At 32.5% G+C, this 19,123-nt stretch overlaps 1 protein-coding gene and 1 long non-coding RNA gene across 2 annotated transcripts in view; both read left to right on the top strand.

Annotated features, from left to right (window-relative positions):
* The window catches only part of LOC111641480 (XK-related protein 6-like), a 12,539-nt gene extending 5,448 nt beyond the window's left edge, over positions 1–7,091 (top strand). The window contains exons 3-4 of the mRNA XM_023387655.1: positions 2,599–2,830; positions 6,652–7,091. Coding sequence (XP_023243423.1) covers positions 2,599–2,830; positions 6,652–6,780 — 361 coding nt within the window. The 3' untranslated portion in view covers positions 6,781–7,091. The remainder of the gene's footprint in view (positions 1–2,598; positions 2,831–6,651) is intronic.
* Positions 7,092–10,970: 3,879 nt separating this feature from the next.
* LOC111641481 lies at positions 10,971–16,325 on the top strand. Its single transcript, XR_002759413.1, has 3 exons — positions 10,971–11,029; positions 11,833–12,064; positions 15,886–16,325. It is a non-coding gene; the product is annotated as an uncharacterized LOC111641481 (long non-coding RNA).
* Positions 16,326–19,123: the final 2,798 nt, after the last annotated feature.

Raw genomic sequence — 19,123 nt, forward strand, 5'->3', positions numbered from 1 at the left:
AATAAAAATGTAATGTTCGTTTGTTCCTACCAATTCCTTTGAAATTTTCACACAACGCTGCATTCGAATACGCACGTGTTTTTATATAATATACGTGTCGAAATTCCCCCCACTGGGGGGAGATGAACAGGATTAAGGCTTACCATAAAGAACTCTGCTTCTATTTCTACTATTTTAGATGCGGTTTTTTGTGTTTTTGATTCCGTTTTAATAGGGCACGCCAAGAGAATGTACACTAAAAAGAAATTTTTCGAAAAATTTCCCCCCACACGGGGAAGTGTTATACATTTATACACTTTGAGCCACAACAACGCGTGGCGGGGTCTGCTAGTATTATATAAAAAAACAAACTTATAAACTGACCTTTCTCTTTTATACAAAGCAAATAAAACAATTTATAAAATTTCCACTATTTGTATATCATCAATTGATGATATATGTTTTGTTGCAAGCTTTTTTCTGCATGATATCCATTCTCACGCCTTGTGTTTTTATCCCATCGTTTAAATTTATGTATTACATACATGTATAATTGCCATATGCTCATAAATGTAGGAATGAAAAATAAAATAATGTAATAAAACAGGAAAGAAGACAATTTGGAGGAGGCTGGGGGTAGTCTATAAACTTAATTGTACATATGTAAATACAGTTAATTATATAGGGGAAACAGGGAGACAGCTGTGAACTAGAATTTGAGAACACAAAATAGTGATTAGACTAAAATATAACTAATTTCTGTGGTTAAAGCATTGTGAGGAATTTGGTATATTTTTGATAAAAATAATATATAAGAAAACACTCTTGCAAATTTGACTGTTCCTTACATCAATAGGTGGCAGATTAGCGAGCTTGCTGGATTACTGAGCGTATAGGCCTAAGGGTAATGAACAATGTGACCTAGTACTGATTCTTCTTGGAGACATGAGGAAAAATAGTACAGCATGCTGACAATAAACAGGATAGAAGCCTGAGTAAACAGGAGAACTGGATGTCTAACACAGCTAATGTTTTCATGGAAACAGAAGTGTATAGGCAATCGCACTAGGGGGATGTGCTGGATAAATGAGGACCCAGATTAGCAAGAATGTACTGTTTTTTATGATTTAAAAAATTTTTGGATGTCTTGTTTATATAAAGGAATAAGCTACAATAAACACAATAAAACTGATTTCACATTTTGCTATAAACCAAATTATTGTAAGATATTAGATAATAAAGATAGAAGATATCTGTTCTGCAATAGTCACTTATAAAAAAAAATGATGATTTAGTAATTTTCTTTTATCAAGCAGACATTATAATAGTGACTAAGAAATTGTAAATGTTGAAAACTTGAATGCATTAATCTTTCAAAAGCATTAACAATGCAGAGTTTTTGTTACAAATTGTGCCACTGAGTTGTAATTTTTATCATTTCTTCACCAATACTTTTTAATTTAATATTATTTTTCAATTTATTCTCATTATTATTTTATTTTTTTAATGATTATCTTATTTATTTTATACATTTAAATATATGTAACACTGACTTCTTATATTACAATATCATCTAAAATTAATTTTAAGCCACATTTTTAAGTTTCACTTCTATATTCATTTTGTAACATTTTCCTATTCCACAGCCACATTCCCTTCCATTAAATCACAGCCGTAATGTTTGAAAACATCTGTACAATCTTCATGATGATGATGATGATGATGATGATGATGATGATGATGATGCCTGTATGTAATGAAAAGGCTTCCCTGGTGCAATCATTTTTAAACTAATCCTTGGAAGAGTTGTTCTATGGTATGAGAAAAATCTATGAAAAATTATTATGCAAGTTTTTATCTACAGCCTACAAACTATAGCTATCTCATAGTAAAGATTTCACTAAGCTGTGGATCAATAACTATGAAAATATTCTGTATAGAGGAAGAGTAGCATCTTGTATGTGGGGAACTACAGGTTGCCAACTTCTTTTATATGTCAAGTTTTATAATTTAATTACTGTGGCAGATGTTTTGATATATAAGTAGTTTATGCATAATCATGTTTTCAAATCTTCAGAAGTCTGCTATAAATATTATATTTCGTTTGTAAGCTATTCAAAAAGCCTAAAAATAAGGGGTTAAGGATTTGGTAACAAAATACAAAAAAGTGATTCTTCTTGCATCCGTTGTCTTATGCTGATGCAACAAAAATGATGCTCAGAATTTTTATAATAGTCTCATCAAAACTACACAAAGGAAATTTTGGAAAAAATTGACATCTAAATAAAATTTATATACATTGCAATTACAACTTTTATTTATCATGATGTAGTTTAGTGTTTTTTCATGTCTTTGGGCATATTTGCTTCATATATTATCATATACATGAGGCTAGAATTTATTTTGAATTTTTGTTTTATAGCTTTTTCTAAACCTCACTTTTAGATTTAGGATATGCTATTAATACAGACTTAACACAAAGTATAATTTGTGCATTAATTATATTAAAAATAATATAAATACATTTTTATTTGTAATTTACAGGCAATTCAAATGTAAATCATGACAATTTTGTTTGTTATGTCCAGACGATTACAAAAATGATTGTTTCTGTTTCAGGTTTGAGGAAGTACTTTATAATGCCGTTGTTGGAATCATCTTTATCTTCTGTTATTTCAATCCAGTAGATTCTCCAACTCGACACAGATATTTCATTTACTATTCTGTTATGATTACAGAAAATAGCATTCTCATGTTAATATGGAATTTCTACGGCAATAATTTTCTGAACTATCGACTGCCAATTTTTGTGGTACATTATGCATTATTTTTATTGGGATTTGCATTTATGGTAAGTTGTGTATAATTTTTCATTTTATAATTTTAGTACTCAAATATTGGGGTATCCGATTATCCAGGTGCTATAGTACCCATTTAAGACATTATACTTGTAATAATATAATCATTTTGCTTGTTTATTAGTCACTAAATTCTTTTTATTTAATAATTCACACTATTGTTAATTGACTACTGTAAAACTGAGCTTCAAGAGAAGAAGAAAACAATTTTTTATTCATTATTCAGGAGTAAATCTTGTTACCTGTTTCGAGAATAAAAATTGTGAGATATGCAGAGGGCCACTGGGCTGATCCCTAATGACCGCTTACGCTGCAACAGGTTGGTAAAACCCGATCCCACAGTCGTAGGATGGCTTAGGAGGGCAAATCGAATGGGGAGGGAGGTGAGGAAGCTGGCAGATGTCCTTTAGAGACAGGTTTAACAAAATAAACAAGCATTTATTTGATTAATTAAGCTAAGATACAAGACGCTATAACAATACATAGGCTAACGGCGATTAAATATGAGTTAACTATAAAAACAGGCCGTTCTAACAGCTCTAACGGCTATCCTGAGAGAGAGTTCACAATGCTCGAAAATGCAAATACCTCTATAAGGATATGACTAATATGCGTTTGTTGAATGGGCCATATGAATTGTAGTCAGTGCAGGAACTGTAGAATGGCAATGGAAGTTTGAAGTGGCTTTCTGTTGTATGGCGATGTCCTTTCTGTCGCTATATCCGGTGTATGGAGACAAGATGCACACATTGATAAGTATAACTTTCTTTGGTCACCCGGAGCTTCTGGGGGCTCGAACTTTTATACGTTCTTCGTGGGAAAGGAGTCACATGATTGACTTCTGTTGACACTAACGGTGCATTCCGATTGACTAAGTGTCAACTTTCCCACCTAATTGTGAAAACAATCGGTGACCTCTGATATACTTCATACCAAGAGTATGTTTTTCATCGGAGTTGTTTACAAAATATTTTTTTGACATTGGCGTAAAAATCGCGGATTTCACAAAATTAATAAACTGAAAGCAAACTTAATTCTTATTTCATAAAACTTTTTTATTACAATGATGAAAAATGATAAATGTTACCATTTAAATCACTATTAACATGTATTGAGACTTTCTTATTGGAGAGTGTTTCTGAAAAAGATTTTATTGAAATTAAATTCTTAAGATTTTTCTCAAATTTATAATTTTGTCTAATACATCATTTTAAAGTTGCAAAATGTTTTTATATTTAAATGCAGCGAGTGATATTTATACAATCGTTATGCAGTGCTCGTGTTTTAAAAAGTATTATATAAGTTTTAGGTAAAAGTTTACATTCTCTGCAACGTCAGTAAGAGAATGTTAAACGAAAAATTAAAATGAAATGTTTGCAATCGCATTTTAACATTCAGACAGGTCATACAACTCTAAACAAATTGCATTGTCACAATTTATACAGTCTGATTTTAAGTAATTTTTAAAAAAGTACATTCTTATAATAGAAAACAATAATAAATCTCGTTACTTGTGCAAAAATTAAAATTGATGTACTGGATACATTTGTTTGAGGTTGTAAAATAGTGATTAACTTTGAACACAGTAGCTCTCCAGCAATGAAGAATTCAGTGAATTACACTGATCTAACAGATATGTAAATAATACACAAGTAACTTTCTCCTGAATTTTTTAAGAAATTTTTTTTTCGTATGCTTGCAAGTTTTTGTACCAATTTTTACTTTAAATCAAAAAAATAATTGGTAGCTTTACCTTATTAAATATTAATGTGTTAAGGAGCAAATCTGGAATTTTAATGTATTTCTATGCTACACAAATTCTTGTTTAGCATAGAATTTCATGCAAATGTAAATTTCGTAAAAATCACATCCGTGCACAAAATGCCGACTTAACATATTACAGTGGTTAATTTAGTTTAGCTTTATTACCGTCAATGGTCCACCTTTAAATTGTAAGAGAATAATGTAAATTAATATCAGTTTTTGAAAAGTCTGGGACACCGTACACCTTTGAGTACAAAATGCCTGAGGGACTGTGTTAGTTGAATTAAACTCGGGTATAAAAGATTTTAGCATTTATTACTTACAATACAGTCGACCCCCCTATAAGATAGAGATACGTTCCATTCTCTAGGAATCCGCTTTCTTACGAATCCTTCCAATCACAATCCGACACGTGTCAAGTTTACGGACTACGGCTGTTTGAAAGATTTTCTTCCATAAAATTAATCGATTCTAGACTAATCCGACTCAACATTTCCAAAATACGTATATATTTTTTGGGAATAATCCGTATAAACTACGCTATAAACAAAAAATTGTAGGATTACTTACCGAGTGTCACCATTCGACATTGCCATTGCTCAACATTGTTTTCGTCGCGGAACAGCTCAGCAAAGAGCGGCCGATTTCTAACAACTTATTTTTCTGTGAAAACTTCGTAGAACTTCGGAGACATCATTAATATAAATAATTTTAATCGCCGTTGAATAAGAAATGTTTCTTTCACAAGAAATGTATAAAATTACAGTACTGTATTAGACTTACGGTACCTAATTTACATACTGACAGACGATAGTTAGCGTAAAAATCTCCGTAGCGTGGCGCCACGCTAGACGGCGGAAATTATATATTTAATTATAACAAAGTTACAATAAGTTAATATATAATTATATATACAGTACCTAATTTATATATAATTAATATATAATTATATGTACAGTACCTAATTTATATATAATTTATATAATACTGTCCAGACGATAGAAATCTCTCCGTAGCGTGGCGCTACGGACGGCGGGAAAGTAGTTCGGCTTCCCGATGACGTTTGAGGTGTTTATAGGGAACTTTTACTATTTTTTACGGATACCGGTAGCAATTTTTTCGTAGTTTTATAGGAATCGTAACTATAGGGACCGTAATTATAGGGGGGTCGACTGTATATAAATAAAATTTGTTTTCTAATCAATCTGAAGCTTTAGTTTCACACAATGCTTATTTAAAATACTTAGCATGCTTTCATTATCCAATGAAACAGGAAACAGTTGTATTGACTGAAATCAGAATCTATTTTTGTAAACTTAAGTAATTTTAGATTACTTTTCATTTAAAATATAATAAACATGATAAGTAAAAGTTTATTGGTATGATTCTAAATTGCTTTAATATTTTAATTTGAAATATTGTATTTATTCTGAAGATAATATTTAAATAATGATTGAAATTGAAAATATTTATGAATTATTGAAATAAAATCTCAATAATTACATCGTGTTTTAATTATTTGGTAATTGAAAGTATAATCAAAACAGAAAAAAATACTAAAAAGTTTATTTATACAATATTTAGTATAAATTAATTTGTTTTTGTTAGAAATAAAATCATAAACAGGTGGGCAGTTTATCATAATTTACTTTGATATAAATATAGATATAATGATTAGTAATATTTCGTGTGTTAATTCCAAATTGTCACTTCTGAAATGAATCTTCATTTCATTTTGAAAAATTCTATAAAAATCCAAGAACAGTTCATATACAATTCGTATAATACAAGAAACTCTCAAAAAATATCAGGACAGATTACAAAGACACACTATTTTTACACGCCTCCAAAACCGCAACAAAATCACACGATGAAGTCTTATTTCGAGGTTCTTCTCTGCCTTGGTGAGTAAAACAGAGGGACGATTCTAAAAGATAATTAACAATTCTGTACATAACTTTTATCCTCAAACAAATTAAATCATATTTACTCAGATTTAGTAAGTGGTTTAAATGCATTACCAGGTTTTAATATATAAATTATTTTCCAGATTACTTACTATTTACGTTTTCATCCAACGAAAAATATAAAAGTGTTTTTAAACAGGACAGAGATGATTAACGGACCGTCCGCAGATCACAATTTAGTCAACAAAGAACGGTACGTAGTCAGATTATAAGAAGAATCTAGCGATTTACAGTAGTAGTACTCAACAAAGTCGATGACTACTACTAGTGTAGAAAAACTGCAAAACTCATCATGACTGTTTTTTTAAATGCAACTTCGCATCTTTCAGAAGTTTTTATATCTATGAAATTGTTGATATTATTGTTACTACTATACAGAAAAGAATATTTTTATTTAAAGTCGACCAAAAAATGCAGTGTGATGTAAACACTGAATAATTATATTTATGATAGATTACACAATTTGTATTGGATTCGACACTCAATTAGCAATCAGCTAATAAATGTTTGTATTTATACGAAACCCTCTGTTTCATTATTACAATGTCGGCGGATCGTATCTTACCAGGTAAAAATTGGTACCGTACGGGACCAAAGTCGAGGTATAGTTACAGAAAAACTGCTATTGTGGTTACGTGCCGTTCGAGTACACGAGGTGTTTAATGCGGGTCGCTTTCCGAAATTTGATGCATGCTGCGAAACTTTAATGTTTCTAGACTTTTGTGTAGTGCTTTGGGTACCGTGTAGTTCTTTCTTGCACAACCGTGTATGGTTTTGTATGTTTGTCAATGAACGCCGTGGATTGTGTGTATTGTTTTTTAAGACTGTTTGCATATGTATTTGTAATACGGTTGCCGGGTGCAGCTGCTTGTTATCTAGCTTTACGTGTATTATGTTTACTTGCTAGTGGCCGGATGGGCGAGCGGTCAATGTGGCAGCCTACTGCTCCAGAGGACCTGGGTTCGAATCCAAACGGGTCGAAAAATCCCCAGGAATTTTTCGGGGGGTGGTCCATTCGGATATGGCGGGCCCCGTCCCTCACCATCCGGCAGCCCCACTGTGGGCCTGGCCGAACCATAATGGGCTTGCAAAAAGAGACCCTCTTAGTGCCCACAGAGCGGAAAGAGTTTAAAAAAAAATTCAAATATCATTTCATTCACCAGTACAGTGTGTATTTTTATTAATAGGACTATTAAACTTTTACCTATAAATGTAATTAAAACAATTTTAATCTGTGTGACTGATTTGCAGTAATCTTAAATAGCAGTTTACTACTGTAGTCCTATTAATAGAAATACACACTGTACTGGTGAATGAAATAATATTTGAATAAATTAAGGACATTGAGGCATATTAATTTTTAAAAAAAAGAAATGTTTGCTTGCTTTGATATAAACGAGTCTGTACGTACCGAACCGAAAGCTTCAATCCCATGCCACGTGTTGTATAGTAGAGGTGGGTAGTTCCGGATTAGATACTACTAGGAACCGTTCACACTGTGTCGAAACTACTAACGCGTTCTTTATTCTGTATTTTAAGAATACGGCTTCTCGTGGAATAGAGCTCTGTACGTGGATATGAACTAGGACTAAATGAAAATATTTTTTTGTTTTCCTTCGGAAGATGCCAAAGTCTCTGGGTGCCCACCGCGTGGAAGTCTATTTTTCCCAGTGACCTAGAAAATTTTGGTGCAGATCGATCAAACAACTTAGAACAGATAAAAAAAAAAAAAAAAACTAAAGAGGAACCGTGTAGTCCAGAGTTTCCTATCGAGGTCGATATATTGATAGATCTCGATAGGAAACTTTAAAATTCCAGCGACATCCCGATGGGGGTCGGTGGAACTTAAAAGGGGTCTATAGAACAATCGGATACTACTATTTCGAGAATTTAATTTTCAGATATGAATAACAACAATCGTGAGAAATTCATCGACTGATTTAATAATTTAATCGATATATTAAGCAAAATGTTGGAAAATAAAAATTTTAAGGAGACTGATTGAAAAGAATTTCTATAAAAGGTCAACGCAAGAAAAGGGCTGGGAACTCCTGGTCAAGTCCTTTGTCCCGATTTACTGATATATCAAAAAGACTTACAGAAATTGGTGTCCCTAAAGTCTTTTTGGTATAAATCGGCGACGAGTCTTCTGTCGTTTCCTTAGAAGAGAATCTGTCCGAGAGAGAAGGATGCCCGGACAGAGAGAGTCGAGGGTGACGTTGAATACGCGACCAAAAAAAGGTTCGGCAACTCGGAGAAATCGAAATTCGGGGGTTATTGTTATTTTCTGTCCCCGATCGTTCGATTTTCCTCTTCACTTTCTAAGTGGTCGTCCTTGTTGCTAAGTGAATCGAGATCTAGACTTACGTGGCGGGAAGAGTCAAAATCGACGTTTAACTCGCAACGATCCCAACCGCAGGGAGTTGATCTTTGGACTTACATTGTCTAGTTTTGCTTTGTCGTTTTTTAAGGAAAGGTTTTTATTTTCACTATTATTAATTTTCCGTTTCCTGGAAAACGAAAAGTATTTAAAAATTTATTTTATTTTTTGAGTAATTAATTTCCTCTTACTAACTTTGCCTGACGGAATGNTGTTTTTATATAATATACGTGTCGAAATTCCCCCACTGGGGGGAGATGAACAAGATTAAGGCTTACCATAAAGAACTCTGCTTCTATTTCTACTATTTTAGATGCGGTTTTTTGTGTTTTTGATTCCGTTTTAATACGGTATGTCAACAGAATATACACTAAAAAGGAATTTTTCAATATTCCCCCCCGTGGGGGAGAGGGACAGGATTAAGGCTTACCTTGAAGAACTTGATTTCTATTATACTGTTTTAGGTGCGGGTTTTTGCGTTTTTGATTGCGTTTTAATAGGGCACGCCAAGAGAATGTACACTAAAAAGAAATTTTTCGAAAAATTTCCCCCCACACGGGGAAGTGTTATACATTTATACACTTTGAGCCACAACAACGCGTGGCGGGGTCTGCTAGTATTATATAAAAAAACAAACTTATAAACTGACCTTTCTCTTTTATACAAAGCAAATAAAACAATTTATAAAATTTCCACTATTTGTATATCATCAATTGATGATATATGTTTTGTTGCAAGCTTTTTTCTGCATGATATCCATTCTCACGCCTTGTGTTTTTATCCCATCGTTTAAATTTATGTATTACATACATGTATAATTGCCATATGCTCATAAATGTAGGAATGAAAAATAAAATAATGTAATAAAACAGGAAAGAAGACAATTTGGAGGAGGCTGGGGGTAGTCTATAAACTTAATTGTACATATGTAAATACAGTTAATTATATAGGGGAAACAGGGAGACAGCTGTGAACTAGAATTTGAGAACACAAAATAGTGATTAGACTAAAATATAACTAATTTCTGTGGTTAAAGCATTGTGAGGAATTTGGTATATTTTTGATAAAAATAATATATAAGAAAACACTCTTGCAAATTTGACTGTTCCTTACATCAATAGGTGGCAGATTAGCGAGCTTGCTGGATTACTGAGCGTATAGGCCTAAGGGTAATGAACAATGTGACCTAGTACTGATTCTTCTTGGAGACATGAGGAAAAATAGTACAGCATGCTGACAATAAACAGGATAGAAGCCTGAGTAAACAGGAGAACTGGATGTCTAACACAGCTAATGTTTTCATGGAAACAGAAGTGTATAGGCAATCGCACTAGGGGGATGTGCTGGATAAATGAGGACCCAGATTAGCAAGAATGTACTGTTTTTTATGATTTAAAAAATTTTTGGATGTCTTGTTTATATAAAGGAATAAGCTACAATAAACACAATAAAACTGATTTCACATTTTGCTATAAACCAAATTATTGTAAGATATTAGATAATAAAGATAGAAGATATCTGTTCTGCAATAGTCACTTATAAAAAAAAATGATGATTTAGTAATTTTCTTTTATCAAGCAGACATTATAATAGTGACTAAGAAATTGTAAATGTTGAAAACTTGAATGCATTAATCTTTCAAAAGCATTAACAATGCAGAGTTTTTGTTACAAATTGTGCCACTGAGTTGTAATTTTTATCATTTCTTCACCAATACTTTTTAATTTAATATTATTTTTCAATTTATTCTCATTATTATTTTATTTTTTTAATGATTATCTTATTTATTTTATACATTTAAATATATGTAACACTGACTTCTTATATTACAATATCATCTAAAATTAATTTTAAGCCACATTTTTAAGTTTCACTTCTATATTCATTTTGTAACATTTTCCTATTCCACAGCCACATTCCCTTCCATTAAATCACAGCCGTAATGTTTGAAAACATCTGTACAATCTTCATGATGATGATGATGATGATGATGATGCCGATGATGATGATGCCTGTATGTAATGAAAAGGCTTCCCTGGTGCAATCATTTTTAAACTAATCCTTGGAAGAGTTGTTCTATGGTATGAGAAAAATCTATGAAAAATTATTATGCAAGTTTTTATCTACAGCCTACAAACTATAGCTATCTCATAGTAAAGATTTCACTAAGCTGTGGATCAATAACTATGAAAATATTCTGTATAGAGGAAGAGTAGCATCTTGTATGTGGGGAACTACAGGTTGCCAACTTCTTTTATATGTCAAGTTTTATAATTTAATTACTGTGGCAGATGTTTTGATATATAAGTAGTTTATGCATAATCATGTTTTCAAATCTTCAGAAGTCTGCTATAAATATTATATTTCGTTTGTAAGCTATTCAAAAAGCCTAAAAATAAGGGGTTAAGGATTTGGTAACAAAATACAAAAAAGTGATTCTTCTTGCATCCGTTGTCTTATGCTGATGCAACAAAAATGATGCTCAGAATTTTTATAATAGTCTCATCAAAACTACACAAAGGAAATTTTGGAAAAAATTGACATCTAAATAAAATTTATATACATTGCAATTACAACTTTTATTTATCATGATGTAGTTTAGTGTTTTTTCATGTCTTTGGGCATATTTGCTTCATATATTATCATATACATGAGGCTAGAATTTATTTTGAATTTTTGTTTTATAGCTTTTTCTAAACCTCACTTTTAGATTTAGGATATGCTATTAATACAGACTTAACACAAAGTATAATTTGTGCATTAATTATATTAAAAATAATATAAATACATTTTTATTTGTAATTTACAGGCAATTCAAATGTAAATCATGACAATTTTGTTTGTTATGTCCAGACGATTACAAAAATGATTGTTTCTGTTTCAGGTTTGAGGAAGTACTTTATAATGCCGTTGTTGGAATCATCTTTATCTTCTGTTATTTCAATCCAGTAGATTCTCCAACTCGACACAGATATTTCATTTACTATTCTGTTATGATTACAGAAAATAGCATTCTCATGTTAATATGGAATTTCTACGGCAATAATTTTCTGAACTATCGACTGCCAATTTTTGTGGTACATTATGCATTATTTTTATTGGGATTTGCATTTATGGTAAGTTGTGTATAATTTTTCATTTTATAATTTTAGTACTCAAATATTGGGGTATCCGATTATCCAGGTGCTATAGTACCCATTTAAGACATTATACTTGTAATAATATAATCATTTTGCTTGTTTATTAGTCACTAAATTCTTTTTATTTAATAATTCACACTATTGTTAATTGACTACTGTAAAACTGAGCTTCAAGAGAAGAAGAAAACAATTTTTTATTCATTATTCAGGAGTAAATCTTGTTACCTGTTTCGAGAATAAAAATTGTGAGATATGCAGAGGGCCACTGGGCTGATCCCTAATGACTGCTTACGCTGCAACAGGTTGGTAAAACCCGATCCCACAGTCGTAGGATGGCTTAGGAGGGCAAATCGAATGGGGAGGGAGGTGAGGAAGCTGGCAGATGTCCTTTAGAGACAGGTTTAACAAAATAAACAAGCATTTATTTGATTAATTAAGCTAAGATACAAGACGCTATAACAATACATAGGCTAACGGCGATTAAATATGAGTTAACTATAAAAACAGGCCGTTCTAACAGCTCTAACGGCTATCCTGAGAGAGAGTTCACAATGCTCGAAAATGCAAATACCTCTATAAGGATATGACTAATATGCGTTTGTTGAATGGGCCATATGAATTGTAGTCAGTGCAGGAACTGTAGAATGGCAATGGAAGTTTGAAGTGGCTTTCTGTTGTATGGCGATGTCCTTTCTGTCGCTATATCCGGTGTATGGAGACAAGATGCACACATTGATAAGTATAACTTTCTTTGGTCGCCCGGAGCTTCTGGGGGCTCGAACTTTTATACGTTCTTCGTGGGAAAGGAGTCACATGATTGACTTCTGTTGACACTAACGGTGCATTCCGATTGACTAAGTGTCAACTTTCCCACCTAATTGTGAAAACAATCGGTGACCTCCGATATACTTCATACCAAGAGTATGTTTTTCATCGGAGTTGTTTACAAAATATTTTTTTGACATTGGCGTAAAAATCGCGGATTTCACAAAATTAATAAACTGAAAGCAAACTTAATTCTTATTTCATAAAACTTTTTTATTACAATGATGAAAAATGATAAATGTTACCATTTAAATCACTATTAACATGTATTGAGACTTTCTTATTGGAGAGTGTTTCTGAAAAAGATTTTATTGAAATTAAATTCTTAAGATTTTTCTCAAATTTATAATTTTGTCTAATACATCATTTTAAAGTTGCAAAATGTTTTTATATTTAAATGCAGCGAGTGATATTTATACAATCGTTATGCAGTGCTCGTGTTTTAAAAAGTATTATATAAGTTTTAGGTAAAAGTTTACATTCTCTGCAACGTCAGTAAGAGAATGTTAAACGAAAAATTAAAATGAAATGTTTGCAATCGCATTTTAACATTCAGACAGGTCATACAACTCTAAACAAATTGCATTGTCACAATTTATACAGTCTGATTTTAAGTAATTTTTAAAAAAGTACATTCTTATAATAGAAAACAATAATAAATCTCGTTACTTGTGCAAAAATTAAAATTGATGTACTGGATACATTTGTTTGAGGTTGTAAAATAGTGATTAACTTTGAACACAGTAGCTCTCCAGCAATGAAGAATTCAGTGAATTACACTGATCTAACAGATATGTAAATAATACACAAGTAACTTTCTCCTGAATTTTTTAAGAAATTTTTTTTTCGTATGCTTGCAAGTTTTTGTACCAATTTTTACTTTAAATCAAAAAAATAATTGGTAGCTTTACCTTATTAAATATTAATGTGTTAAGGAGCAAATCTGGAATTTTAATGTATTTCTATGCTACACAAATTCTTGTTTAGCATAGAATTTCATGCAAATGTAAATTTCGTAAAAATCACATCCGTGCACAAAATGCCGACTTAACATATTACAGTGGTTAATTTAGTTTAGCTTTATTACCGTCAATGGTCCACCTTTAAATTGTAAGAGAATAATGTAAATTAATATCAGTTTTTGAAAAGTCTGGGACACCGTACACCTTTGAGTACAAAATGCCTGAGGGACTGTGTTAGTTGAATTAAACTCGGGTATAAAAGATTTTAGCATTTATTACTTACAATACAGTCGACCCCCCTATAAGATAGAGATACGTTCCATTCTCTAGGAATCCGCTTTCTTACGAATCCTTCCAATCACAATCCGACACGTGTCAAGTTTACGGACTACGGCTGTTTGAAAGATTTTCTTCCATAAAATTAATCGATTCTAGACTAATCCGACTCAACATTTCCAAAATACGTATATATTTTTTGGGAATAATCCGTATAAACTACGCTATAAACAAAAAATTGTAGGATTACTTACCGAGTGTCACCATTCGACATTGCCATTGCTCAACATTGTTTTCGTCGCGGAACAGCTCAGCAAAGAGCGGCCGATTTCTAACAACTTATTTTTCTGTGAAAACTTCGTAGAACTTCGGAGACATCATTAATATAAATAATTTTAATCGCCGTTGAATAAGAAATGTTTCTTTCACAAGAAATGTATAAAATTACAGTACTGTATTAGACTTACGGTACCTAATTTACATACTGACAGACGATAGTTAGCGTAAAAATCTCCGTAGCGTGGCGCCACGCTAGACGGCGGAAATTATATATTTAATTATAACAAAGTTACAATAAGTTAATATATAATTATATATACAGTACCTAATTTATATATAATTAATATATAATTATATGTACAGTACCTAATTTATATATAATTTATATAATACTGTCCAGACGATAGAAATCTCTCCGTAGCGTGGCGCTACGGACGGCGGGAAAGTAGTTCGGCTTCCCGATGACGTTTGAGGTGTTTATAGGGAAGTTTTACTATTTTTTATGGATACCGGTAGCAATTTTTTCGTAGTTTTATAGGAATCGTAACTATAGGGACCATAATTATAGGGGGGTCGACTGTATATAAATAAAATTTGTTTTCTAATCAATCTGAAGCTTTAGTTTCACACAATGCTTATTTAAAATACTTAGCATGCTTTCATTATCCAATGAAACAGGAAACAGTTGTATTGACTGAAATCAGAATCTATTTTTGTAAACTTAAGTAATTTTAGATTACTTTTCATTTAAAATATAATAAACATGATAAGTAAAAGTTTATTGGTATGATTCTAAATTGCTTTAATATTTTAATTTGAAATATTGTATTTATTCTGAAGATAATATTTAAATAATGATTGAAATTGAAAATATTTATGAATTATTGAAATAAAATCTCAATAATTACATCGTGTTTTAATTATTTGGTAATTGAAAGTATAATCAAAACAGAAAAAAATACTAAAAAGTTTATTTATACAATATTTAGTATAAATTAATTTGTTTTTGTTAGAAATAAAATCATAAACAGGTGGGCAGTTTATCATAATTTACTTTGATATAAATATAGATATAATGATTAGTAATATTTCGTGTGTTAATTCCAAATTGTCACTTCTGAAATGAATCTTCATTTCATTTTGAAAAATTCTATAAAAATCCAAGAACAGTTCATATACAATTCGTATAATACAAGAAACTCTCAAAAAATATCAGGACAGATTACAAAGACACACTATTTTTACACGCCTCCAAAACCGCAACAAAATCACACGATGAAGTCTTATTTCGAGGTTCTTCTCTGCCTTGGTGAGTAAAACAGAGGGACGATTCTAAAAGATAATTAACAATTCTGTACATAACTTTTATCCTCAAACAAATTAAATCATATTTACTCAGATTTAGTAAGTGGTTTAAATGCATTACCAGGTTTTAATATATAAATTATTTTCCAGATTACTTACTATTTACGTTTTCATCCAACGAAAAATATAAAAGTGTTTTTAAACAGGACAGAGATGATTAACGGACCGTCCGCAGATCACAATTTAGTCAACAAAGAACGGTACGTAGTCAGATTATAAGAAGAATCTAGCGATTTACAGTAGTAGTACTCAACAAAGTCGATGACTACTACTAGTGTAGAAAAACTGCAAAACTCATCATGACTGTTTTTTTAAATGCAACTTCGCATCTTTCAGAAGTTTTTATATCTATGAAATTGTTGATATTATTGTTACTACTATACAGAAAAGAATATTTTTATTTAAAGTCGACCAAAAAATGCAGTGTGATGTAAACACTGAATAATTATATTTATGATAGATTACACAATTTGTATTGGATTCGACACTCAATTAGCAATCAGCTAATAAATGTTTGTATTTATACGAAACCCTCTGTTTCATTATTACAATGTCGGCGGATCGTATCTTACCAGGTAAAAATTGGTACCGTACGGGACCAAAGTCGAGGTATAGTTACAGAAAAACTGCTATTGTGGTTACGTGCCGTTCGAGTACACGAGGTGTTTAATGCGGGTCGCTTTCCGAAATTTGATGCATGCTGCGAAACTTTAATGTTTCTAGACTTTTGTGTAGTGCTTTGGGTACCGTGTAGTTCTTTCTTGCACAACCGTGTATGGTTTTGTATGTTTGTCAATGAACGCCGTGGATTGTGTGTATTGTTTTTTAAGACTGTTTGCATATGTATTTGTAATACGGTTGCCGGGTGCAGCTGCTTGTTATCTAGCTTTACGTGTATTATGTTTACTTGCTAGTGGCCGGATGGGCGAGCGGTCAATGTGGCAGCCTACTGCTCCAGAGGACCTGGGTTCGAATCCAAACGGGTCGAAAAATCCCCAGGAATTTTTCGGGGGGTGGTCCATTCGGATATGGCGGGCCCCGTCCCTCACCATCCGGCAGCCCCACTGTGGGCCTGGCCGAACCATAATGGGCTTGCAAAAAGAGACCCTCTTAGTGCCCACAGAGCGGAAAGAGTTTAAAAAAAAATTCAAATATCATTTCATTCACCAGTACAGTGTGTATTTTTATTAATAGGACTATTAAACTTTTACCTATAAATGTAATTAAAACAATTTTAATCTGTGTGACTGATTTGCAGTAATCTTAAATAGCAGTTTACTACTGTAGTCCTATTAATAGAAATACACACTGTACTGGTGAATGAAATAATATTTGAATAAATTAAGGACATTGAGGCATATTAATTTTTAAAAAAAAGAAATGTTTGCTTGCTTTGATATAAACGAGTCTGTACGTACCGAACCGAAAGCTTCAATCCCATGCCACGTGTTGTATAGTAGAGGTGGGTAGTTCCGGATTAGATACTACTAGGAACCGTTCACACTGTGTCGAAACTACTAACGCGTTCTTTATTCTGTATTTTAAGAATACGGCTTCTCGTGGAATAGAGCTCTGTACGTGGATATGAACTAGGACTAAATGAAAATATTTTTTTGTTTTCCTTCGGAAGATGCCAAAGTCTCTGGGTGCCCACCGCGTGGAAGTCTATTTTTCCCAGTGACCTAGAAAATTTTGGTGCAGATCGATCAAACAACTTAGAACAGAAAAAAAAAAAAAAAAACTAAAGAGGAACCGTGTAGTCCAGAGTTTCCTATCGAGGTCGATATATTGATAGATCTCGATAGGAAACTTTAAAATTCCAGCGACATCCCGATGGGGGTCGGTGGAACTTAAAAGGGGTCTATAGAACAATCGGATACTACTATTTCGAGAATTTAATTTTCAGATATGAATAACAACAATCGTGAGAAATTCATCGACTGATTTAATAATTTAATCGATATATTAAGCAAAATGTTGGAAAATAAAAATTTTAAGGAGACTGATTGAAAAGAATTTCTATAAAAGGTCAACGCAAGAAAAGGGCTGGGAACTCCTGGTCAAGTCCTTTGTCCCGATTTACTGGTATATCAAAAAGACTTACAGAAATTGGTGTCCCTAAAGTCTTTTTGGTATAAATCGGCGACGAGTCTTCTGTCGTTTCCTTAGAAGAGAATCTGTCCGAGAGAGAAGGATGCCCGGACAGAGAGAGTCGAGGGTGACGTTGAATACGCGACCAAAAAAAGGTTCGGCAACTCGGAGAAATCGAAATTCGGGGGTTATTGTTATTTTCTGTCCCCGATCGTTCGATTTTCCTCTTCACTTTCTAAGTGGTCGTCCTTGTTGCTAAGTGAATCGAGATCTAGACTTACGTGGCGGGAAGAGTCAAAATCGACGTTTAACTCGCAACGATCCCAACCGCAGGGAGTTGATCTTTGGACTTACATTGTCTAGTTTTGCTTTGTCGTTTTTTAAGGAAAGGTTTTTATTTTCACTATTATTAATTTTCCGTTTCCTGGAAAACGAAAAGTGTTTAAAAATTTATTTTATTTTTTGAGTAATTAATTTCCTCTTACTAACTTTGCCTGACGGAATGTCAGGCAAAGTTAGTAAGAGGAAATTAATTACATTGTACAGTACGATGGTCACGATCTCGTCCTCCGTGAGTTTTTTTTTTGTTTATTAAAAACTCCACAATGACCGGGCAGATTCGCCATTGCGATAAAAACTAGTCACAGAATTGTCAAATTAGCATATTTCTGTTAAATGAAGATTTGGTGAAAATTCATTGTATAATACGCATTTCTTCGCGGACACGACGTAGCTCGATGCCTAAAATATAACAGTGATGAAAGTATAGAAGAGGAATTGAATGAGCGCAGTCTGAGACGGTTCCGACTCACCACTGCGCTCATTGAGTCGCGGGCCAAATATTTAATTTGAGTAATGAAAAAGCCACAAAAGATGCTTGCATATTTTACTTTATTATTGTTTCTCCGATGTGTAAAAAGTAGTTAAATAAACACTATATAAGTGAAAAGTAAACAATAATGTGATTGTTACAAGAATGCAGAACATCTATCTATATAACCCATTGAACGCGTGTCCGTCCGCGTAACGGTATGCCAAAAACGGGCACTAGAGGCGCCCTAGCGATGATTTTAAATTAACAATAAATTATTTTTATTTGTAATAGGAATTTATTATTTATACCACGGAATGGTATAAATTATTATTATATGCCTCGATTAACCTCGCGCCACACGTTTACGACATCCCGCGACTCGGCGAACGTCGCGCATCGACTCACGGGAAATTTGTTGAAAAA

The sequence above is a fragment of the Centruroides sculpturatus genome, unplaced genomic scaffold (assembly GCF_000671375.1).
Source record: "Centruroides sculpturatus isolate CEXI.00-Female unplaced genomic scaffold, Cexi_2.0 scaffold1476, whole genome shotgun sequence".
Classification (NCBI taxonomy): Eukaryota; Metazoa; Arthropoda; class Arachnida; order Scorpiones; family Buthidae; genus Centruroides; species Centruroides sculpturatus.